This window comes from Vicugna pacos, chromosome 6, assembly GCF_048564905.1.
Source record: "Vicugna pacos chromosome 6, VicPac4, whole genome shotgun sequence".
In the NCBI taxonomy this organism is placed as follows: Eukaryota; Metazoa; Chordata; class Mammalia; order Artiodactyla; family Camelidae; genus Vicugna; species Vicugna pacos.
This window is the reverse complement of record NC_132992.1, coordinates 12,233,251-12,242,899: the sequence shown is the minus strand read 5'-3', so window position 1 is coordinate 12,242,899 and position 9,649 is coordinate 12,233,251. Positions and strand designations below refer to the sequence as shown.

Below are 9,649 nucleotides of genomic sequence, written 5' to 3'. Positions count from 1 at the left end.
CTTTGGTTTTCATGATGCCACTCTGGTTGTCATTCTTAGCCTTCTTTCTCCACAACCCCTTAGATGCTGGTGTTCCCTGGAGTCACATAAATACCTCCAGCCTAGACTATCTACACATACACACAGTCTGGGCTAGAGAGAGTCATATAACCAATAGCCAATTAATTCTCTCTACTTGTATGTCAACAGGTACCTCCAAAAACAATTCTCATTTCCAATTCCCCTTACCCCAAACCTCCCAGTATTTCCTTACCATAGTGATATCACTGTCCAACTAATGACCAACTCAGAAATGTGAAAGTCACTGTTACTGCCTACCTCTCTTTCACCAGAAATACTGACAATTTTACTTACTATACATTGTTCAAATTGGTCTCCTTTCCACTCCTGCTACTGTCTTAGTTCAGCTCCCATCAGCTCATGTCTAATTGTTTCAAAGACCACCTTCTAGCATCTAGCTTCACCCTTTCCAACAAATACTTCAAGCTGCCGCCAGTGACCTTTATCTCCTTAAGGTACCAGGTCTTCACATCTCCAAATCTGTGCAAATCAAGTTCCCTCTGAGTGGAATGTCCTACCCCATCTGCTTGGTAAAATCTCTTTTCTTCTTTAAAGCTAGTTTAAAAAAGATGTTCAGTTCAAAGGCCATCTCACTCATGAAGCCTTCCCAAACATCTCCAGAATGAGTCCACCATACATGTATGCCTTCACATCTTCATTGCATTTCTTATATTTGCCTAATTCTCCAAAAGCTTGTGAGCTCCCTGACAGCAAGAATTTTTCATTTGTTTCCTCAGAGCAGCCTCACAGTGCTTTGCATGTTATAGGCCATATATATATTTTAATGACTAAAGACACCAGAATCAGTCTCATTATTTTATAGACACATTACATTTATTTGAAAAGATATATATAAAACTATCTCAAAGGTAAAAAATAATGCTATCATTTGAAGGTTAGCAAGTTCATGTTACAGAATATAAAGCTGATAAGCAATGGATACAAAGTTATTTTTAGAAGTTATATATGAAGCACACACATTAGAACCTGTGGCTTGCTAAGTTTGTTCTTTGATCATGCCTCTACCTTCACCAACAATAATTTTATAACTGCATTAAATATCATAATTTAGTTGGTAAGTAGAACAAGTAAGTGGGACATCTGAATTGCTGTATATGAGCTCTTCTGATTTCAGAGTGAAATTTGTATTTTTCACTCCTACCTTCCCAAAGTGAGTAAATAAATAAAAGATTAAAGGAAAATAATTTCACTTAAGGTAATTATCTTTTCATATAAACTATAATGAAAAGAAATGAAATAGGCTAAAATAGGATTTATATATCCTTAACTAATTTTTAAGGTAGAAATTAAACCATTTGCTCAAGTCAAATTGACTGTATGAAAATTGGAGTATGTAATAGATTTTAATTTAAAATGTTATCTTTCAATTTAATTTATCCTAAATTACCTTACAATAAAGTACTTTTACAAATACAGCTGACCCTTGAACAATGTGGGTTTGAACTGCGTGGGTTTACTTATACATGGGTATTTTTCAATAGTAAATACTTCAGTACAACAGGGTCTGTGGCTGGCTGAATTCAGAGATGCCGAACTGCAGATGCTGAGGGCCGACTATAGGTTATACACAGATTAACCCTCATGTTGTTTAAGGGTCAACTGTAGTAACATTCTAAGAAACTTATCAAATGAGAAAAATGCTATCCAATCTATAAACGTTAAAAACTATTATAGTAACATGGTGCTATGTAAACCGACCTGGGTCCATATGGAGGGGAAAAGGTGTGACCAAAGAAGTGTCTATATATATATCCATCCAACTTCTCAAACACTCCATCATTATCTACTTGATATTCCTTCATGTCTTTAAGGTAATCTTTAACATCATTAACAAAGTCAGTGAAGAGCTTCTGATCATGTATAAAGACACCATTTAGGAAAAACTTATTGATGAAGTGATCAAGTTCTTTCCAATGATGAAAACCATCCAGTCTTTCTAATAAATACCTTTCAATTAACGGTCTAAATTCATCTATCCTTACAGGAGTCAACACTTTAACATTAAAAAGGTTAATGGATTCTTGCTGCGCACATTCAAACACACCAGAACAAGCCTTTCTGAAAGAATTATGATTTACACCACAGTCATGTTCAGTACTGCATTTCTGTGAATTTTTTTTTTTCCCAAATTCTTCAAAGTGAGGCTTTTCTTTCCTTCCCTCTCTTTGCATAGTAGGGCCTCCACTATTCTGGCTGTGTGTACGTGCCTTATACTGTGGATGTAAATACTCACTAAAAACGGTTTTTGGTTTTTTAGCTGCTGCTTCTTTTGTAGTACCAAATCTTTTATTGCCTTTTTCATCAAAGATATTCTTGGTGGTATCTTTGAAATGCCTGAAAGTGGATTTAACTGAATCTGAGAATTTTTTCAGATTTTCTTTCACAGCTTCTTTAGCCTGTTTAATTTTTTCTTTATGATGCCTCACAAACTCCTTGGTAGAATTCTTCATGGCATCAAACGTTTCCTTAACGGAACCCAAAAATGTTTCCTTTGACTTATTTTTAGCTCTGTGGTTTCCTCTGTTCCCTTTCTTTTTTCCATCACTTTCTTGTTTTCCATTTTGATCTTTTGCTTCAATATACAGTCTTTCCCACAAGTCAGAACGCTGCTGTTCAAAGTTTAGCTTGCGCTCCAGCTCAGTGAGTCTTTCCCGTAACATTTCTATTTCCTTTTTTTCATTCGCTATACTGGGAGAGTCTGGGTTGTCATATGCCTGACTAGAACTTAGCTGCTGGAGTTCCACCTTTAAAGCCATGGTTACCAGTCGTTCTCTTTCCAGTTCCCTCCTTAACGTCTTTGCTTCTGCCAAGAGAGTCTCCCTTTGATTAAGGAAGCTGTGTGTTTTCAGCTTTTCTTCTTCCAAATGCTGCTTAAGTTTCTGATTCTCTGTAACTAATTCAGCACTTGTCCCCTTATCTTCCAATATCCTAATCTGTTCTCTTAGTTTCCTTAACTCTTCCTGTAATGAAGATAAAGCTTTTTCTTCCTTCTCCAGAGATATTCTTAGATACTGATTTTCTGAATCAAGGTTCTTTTTCTGAGTCTCAAAGGACATCTTCTCTGTTTCAGTAAGCGTCCAACACCTTGCAAGGTTTTCCTTCAATGACTAAATTTTTTTTGAAAGATAAGAAAGAAAAATGTCAAGTGAATTTAAATCTTTAGGATATAACAAATATCCCATAAATTTTTAGTGTCTACTAATGCAAAGACTATCCTTTTTGTAGCATTTTCAATATATAAAAATTAGAAAATACAAGGTTCATATACAAGAAAATGTACAGCAAAGAGCTACATCAAAATAAAAACACAGCATGCTGGAAGAACTTAAAAGACAGTCTTTTGTCTTTTGACTACAGACAGCCAACTTCTCCACAGAGGCCTCCTAGAGAGAATTTAGGAAAGACTAAAGGTTTTCTGATTCTTCAGTGTGGGAGATTATCTTTTATAAAAAGTAAAATTACAGCTAGAGATGACTTCAGGCTTCAGAAAATTCTGTTTATATTCATTGCACTCTTTGAAGTGAAAAAAAATGCCAATAATCTTAGTCCTATTTGAAAGATTTTGGCTCCATGCAAATTAATATCTCTAACTTCAGGTAAGTCATACATGTTCTCCCATACTTTAGAGGGGATCAGATTGAATCTCAGTAACATTTACAACTAGTTTCTCCAATTCAAGTAATTCTCTGAAGAGTTTGTGACCAGATTAGCAATGTAACTCAAGTCAGCACCTTGCTGAGAGATTATGGCCAATGAGGTTTACAGAATTTTGCTGCAGTTCAAGGTAGCCTCAAAGGATCTGATTTTTCTTTCAACATATATATCAGTTACAAACTTTAACCAAAACAGCAAAAAATTAAACAATATACTTAAACAGATTAATGGTTATAGCAGTATCCAGGCAGTCAGTTAAAATATCTGATGTACAAATCAGCAAAATGGTACTTCGATTTTGCTTAATTTACTACAGATATAAAATTATGGCTATCCCCTTTGAATCAGACCAGGGAAGTATCTGATTTACAAAGACCAAAAAAAAAAAAGAAGAAGAAGAAGTCCTTTAAGAGAGTAACATTATTTTCCACTTGAAAAATAACTATCTGAAATGGATGTTTCACTGTCTGGCTCATTAATCTTCAAAGAACAAATTAAAACTTAAAATGTCATTATTTTTATTTCATCTGCTCTCCCTGTGTGAGAGAAAACAAGTTTCATCTACCCAACAGAAGTGGGCTAAGGAAAATATTATGCTTACTGAAATAAGTCAGACGGAGAACGACAAATACTGTGTTAGCACTTATACGTGGAATCTAAAAAATAATACAAACAAATGTACATAGCAAAACAGAAAAACATTCACGACTTAGAATACAAACTAGGTTAGCAGTGGCAACAGGGGAGGGGAGAGGCACATTACGGGTATGGGATTAGTAGATTATATACAGATGAGCAATAATAATCTATTATACAGCACAGGTAATTATAGCCATCATCTTGTAACAACTTGATGGAGTATAATCTGTAAAAATACTGAATCACTATGCTGTACACCTGACATTCATATAATATTGTAAGTCAATTATACTTCAATAAAACTTTTTTAAAAAGTGAATTACAGAGTAGAACAGACTGATACATTATCTTTAAATGCACAAGCACAGGGAGACACAGGATGACTGGAGGGTCATCAACATTCAACATTCCACATCTAGTAAACTCCAAAATCTTGAATTAAGTGACTGAGCAGATCCTGGACAGGTCTTCCATGGCAATCTTCAAAATCCAAACCACATTTAACAGCTGGAGACAAGAGATCTGCAAGAACTGACTGAGTAAAGATCTATACAAGGCGAGTCTCCTAAGAGCCAATAACATTCTATGGAACCAGAAACCATGGTGGTAAAGAAAATGCGTACTCTTTTTATAACATCCTCTGATCAAGGTAGGGAAAACTAACTATCTACAATTACCTTCAGTAGTCCCTCCCTGAAAGATACAATTCAGATGTTACGTGGGATTCTGTCTTTCAAAGAAATTCAATCATAACCCTACAAGGAATATACATATAATTTAAGCGTGATGGAAATTTGGGGGAATGGCAGGAAAAAGAAACAGTTTACTCTTCTACCCTGAGTTTATCTATGTAATCCCTGCATCCTTCCTAGGCAGAACTAGACAGACAGAAGACCAGCTATTTCGCTAGTCCTCATAAACCCAGAAAGATGTTAGGCCACTGGATAGAACGGACAGCACAGTCCTGTTGGAACTAGGTGTATTTCAGGTATGAACGTGTAATCTGCTTTCTCTTCCTTCACAACAAACAAGAAACCAGAGAAAACGAACTGGCTGATTATTTCCCATCAGTCAAGGCTGGCTCCCAGAGAGGCTACAAACTCTCCTCTTTCTCTCTCACTGAATCAAAATACTGTGTTCAGCTCTATACATATAAATAATAATAATGTTTATGTATGTATACAATCTATTAAAAATACGTTAATTACAATATAATGATCAGGAATAACATCTTTGCGGTCAGGTAAACAGAATTAAATCCAGCTCTGAACAGTTGCTAGCTTTGGGAAAGTTACTTAACTTTCTTGAACCTCTTTCTAATCTATAAAATGAAATTAATACTTGCTTAATTCACAGGGATGTGGCTATAAATAAGAGACATACTGTATGTGAGGTACTTACAACAGTGACTAGGACACAGTAAGTGTCAACAATTACCAATATTATTACTGGTTTACTAATTTGCACTGCACTTGTATCTGAACAGCACAATTACTGGCTAATGTAATTTATAAAATTTATTTGTAGTACATACCTTATGATCTGTGAAAGACTCTTGTTCCTGCTGACACTGGGAAAGAAAATCCTTCATGTCATTCAATTCCTCTTCATGTATCTTTCTGACTAACTGCTGACGCTTCTGAATCTGAATTGTGCCTAAAAATGAAATATTTCATTAGGGATATATGACTGCCATGATTACCAACATTTTTAAACAGATAATAAACCATTTAATTTGCATATAACTACTCAGTCCAGATAGGATCATTATTTTCAAAGCATCAGCATTTCAGTTCTATAAAAATTCTGATTATATAAACAAAGAATGAGTAAGTAAAATCTTATGATGTCATTCATCAAATGGTGGTGGGTGGATGTTAATCTATAAATCAGGCCAAGTGGGTTAATACATTTTAAATTTTTATTTAGCATACACCATGAATATTTAAGCAGTTCACTATCCTTTTGATTATAACAAGCCAGACCACATTACCCTACCAAACAGAACAATTTACATAATGTTTTTGTCTTACTACACTGAAGGTACTAGAGTTTGTTTTTAAGGCTCTGAGGTACATTAAGTGTTTCACTTCCCACTTCAAAAGAGAGAGAAACCATGGAGTCTATTCACAGGTGGTAAGTCACTAAGGAAAAGTGAAAATGTCCATTTTTTCTCACTATATGATATAGCACAAGCCCAAAAAGAATAGCAAGGAAAATAACTGCCTAACTGTGATTACCCACCATGCTCAAAGCCAGATCTTTTAAGAACTCTGCCTTAGTTAGGTCTGTACTGGAGTATCACCATCCCTATCCCAGTGATAAAGGAATCATAAATTAACCAGGATGCTCTGTATTTTCACCCTAAAAATCAAAATGTTAATTTGCCAGGACATGCTGTTCACATGCTGCTACATGCTTCATGCATCAGGAAAAAACAGTGCTAAATCAAAAAGAAGGCAAAATGCATTTGGCAACCTTAATATTACATCTAATGAGTGGCATACCATTATATAAAGACATCACAGAATTTCGTCATGAAAGGATGTAATTACAGTTCATGATTTCTGAAAAATTAACTTATTTCCTCAGTACATTCTGGAAACCACTAGAAAGAAGCTCTAACTTTTTTTTCAAACCACTAACAGAATGAATTCCTTTGCTCACTAGAAAATAACTTAAAAACTATGTGTAGAGATCTGAGTTTGCAGGACTATTACACAGCATATCTGATGACTGTCAATGTGGCCTTCTTTTTCAATCAATCTCACCAACTACTGTTTTTTTTTCCTACATCTTCAGTTGCCTAACTATACAGTCTTACAACCCAAGATGCAAGGCCTTCCAGTTATGTCCACAAATCTGCCTACCTTAATCACATTAAGCCACCGTCAGTATTTGCTATCACTGCTGTAAGACTTTCTCTACAGATAGTCCCTATCTTATCAGAGTTCCAGCCAATACATCCAGCTAGCTGTCTGCTTGGTACAATTTTAGGGGTGTCTTTCTCAAACAAACAAAAAAACAAACAAAAACTCCTGAACTTCAACACGTGTCCTAATTTATTCTAGAATAAATTTAGGTAAAACAAATCCAACTGTGATCACCATCTATTAACTTTATCATCTAGCAAAATTCACCCCTTCCTGCTCCCCCAACTCCAAAAATACAGCAGCTAACACCGTTCTTGGAATTTAAAAAGTAAATCACCAATACCTCAAGTATCCAGGCTCAAAGTTCTGTTTTCCCCTATTACTTTAGTGTCTCTGATTTCACCAACCTTCTCTCCATCCCCACCATCACTGGAACTGTTAGGGCCCTGATCACCAAGAACCTGAATTACAAAACCTCTTCATTGACTGTTCTAATTTATCCCATACTATTTACCTTCGTGCAATTTCCCTCTAAAATTACTGCTGTCAGGTCACTCTATATAAATCAAATTCACCTACCCAGACTGCAAGATGTTTTAAAGATAACAGCACCCCACATATTCCAATCTTATATTCCATTATTTTTAAGTATTTCTTCTGCTATAGGCCTGCCAGCCTTTTCACTGCTCCCAAACCCAGCAAGTTTACTTTCAGGTTATCGGGTTCTCCACTGTCAGAATTTTCCACTTTCCTTGCACATAGCATAAAAGCAGACCCAACTCAAATCTTACCACCTCCAGGGTGACTCAGTAAGGCTCCTAGTTTGAGCTCTGATTCTTGTCTCTGCTTCATAACTTAGCACCTAGTTATTCTATTATATTGTCCGAAGAGCAGGGCAGCTTATCAATACTTAAAGCAACTCTAAGAGGAAATCAGATCAATCGAGCTACACTGCCGATTTAGAATATACTGTCTACAGGCTAAGAAAGAGTAAGACAATTGCTTCATATCTCGGTTTTTTGTTGATTTTTTTTTTAACTTTTGTAAGCACTTTCAGGGCTTAAGCAGTACCAAATACCTACAGTGCATTCTTTTGACTATCCTGAGTCCTGCTAGTTCTCTCTTCCTTCCCAGACAGATCTGACACACCTCATTTACATGAAGCCAAGGTTGGTGAGTGTTCTGAGTGATTCACTTGGTAATGTGTTTTTCTTAAATGATTATAAAGCAATGACTGATTATGGAGTGAAATGACTGACTTCATGGTGCATGGGAAATTCAAGCTGGCTCTAAATCAACTCAAAAGCTCTTAAAGTATTGAGATTAGTGCCACAATTAAAAAAAAATGTGATGTCCTTTAAAAATGACCTTGAAAAGCTAACAATCATTCAGATTAAGTTTTGTATGTTCACTGAGCCAATCTCATCATTAGATAGACCTACTATTTTGAAGGCTGCTCCTATTCTAAAAAGCTAATTTGAAATACTACAGGAAAATATTTTGTTAAATATAATTAATAAAGTAAATTTTACAAGTGACCAAAATTCTAAACAACAGGGCAATAATTTGTCAATTTTGAAAGCACTCCTAAACTGATCTTTCTACAAAATACTTAAAGGTCATGCAATTGGTAAGGTTTTAATGCAATTTGGATTAACATTAAAGCACTGTTCAATTTTCTTTCTTTGTTTTTTTAGTAATAAAAAAAGAGTAAAATAAGACCTTCTCCTCTGTTACTTCCATGTTTACCTGCAGGGAAAGAAACCATGCTCAAAAAAAATATTCATGTATTTGTTCCAGCCAGACAATATACAAGTTAAATATATATTTCAAGTCAAATCTCATTATCCATCTTCCAGGGAGGATACAAATTATAGTATTCCAGTATTAAATTCATGTAGGCATCCATCAGGAGTCTTAAATACTTATTATTACTATAAAGTTAAATACAAGAAGAAACACAGTTTCCTGACTCTGACTTAAGTAGTCTTCATGAAGTTTATTCTAGCATTACATTATGTTGAACAGTACTTCACAAATCAACAAAGGGTACACGTAATTCCTTGATCTTAAGGAACACATTGTTGGAAGGAATTAGAAAAACCAGATTATTCAGAAAGCTAAACTGTGGATTAAGTAGGTAAAAATCCTAAAGGTGGTTAATTTATAAGGCAAGCTGAAATTTGTGACGTTGACAAGATCAAAGATATTTAAAATTTGTTTTTCAAAATTCCATAAAGCAGAAAGTGTGAATGTTCAGTTCTCAAATATTCTTAGTTTTGTACAGATATACAGCTTAAATTAAGATTCAATGAAAATGAAAAAGAAAAAAAAAAAAAGATTCAATGGTTAGACACCCCCCCCACCCCCAAAATAACACCAAATGGAATTCTTTCCACTTT

General features: G+C 35.0%; 1 protein-coding gene across 6 annotated transcripts in view; it reads right to left on the bottom strand.

Moving 5' to 3' along the window:
* Positions 1-9,649, bottom strand: part of CCPG1 (cell cycle progression 1) — a 62,595-nt gene that overhangs the window by 24,387 nt on the left and 28,559 nt on the right. For all 6 annotated transcript variants that reach the window (XR_012073293.1, XM_072962383.1, XM_072962382.1 and 3 more), the window contains exons 7-8: positions 5,909-6,030; positions 1,780-3,188 (exon numbers count right to left, since the gene is read on the bottom strand). Coding sequence is in view for 5 of the 6 variants with exons in the window: in XM_072962383.1 (XP_072818484.1) it covers positions 1,780-3,188; positions 5,909-6,030 (1,531 nt within the window). In the remaining variant the exon portion in view is untranslated. The remainder of the gene's footprint in view (positions 1-1,779; positions 3,189-5,908; positions 6,031-9,649) is intronic.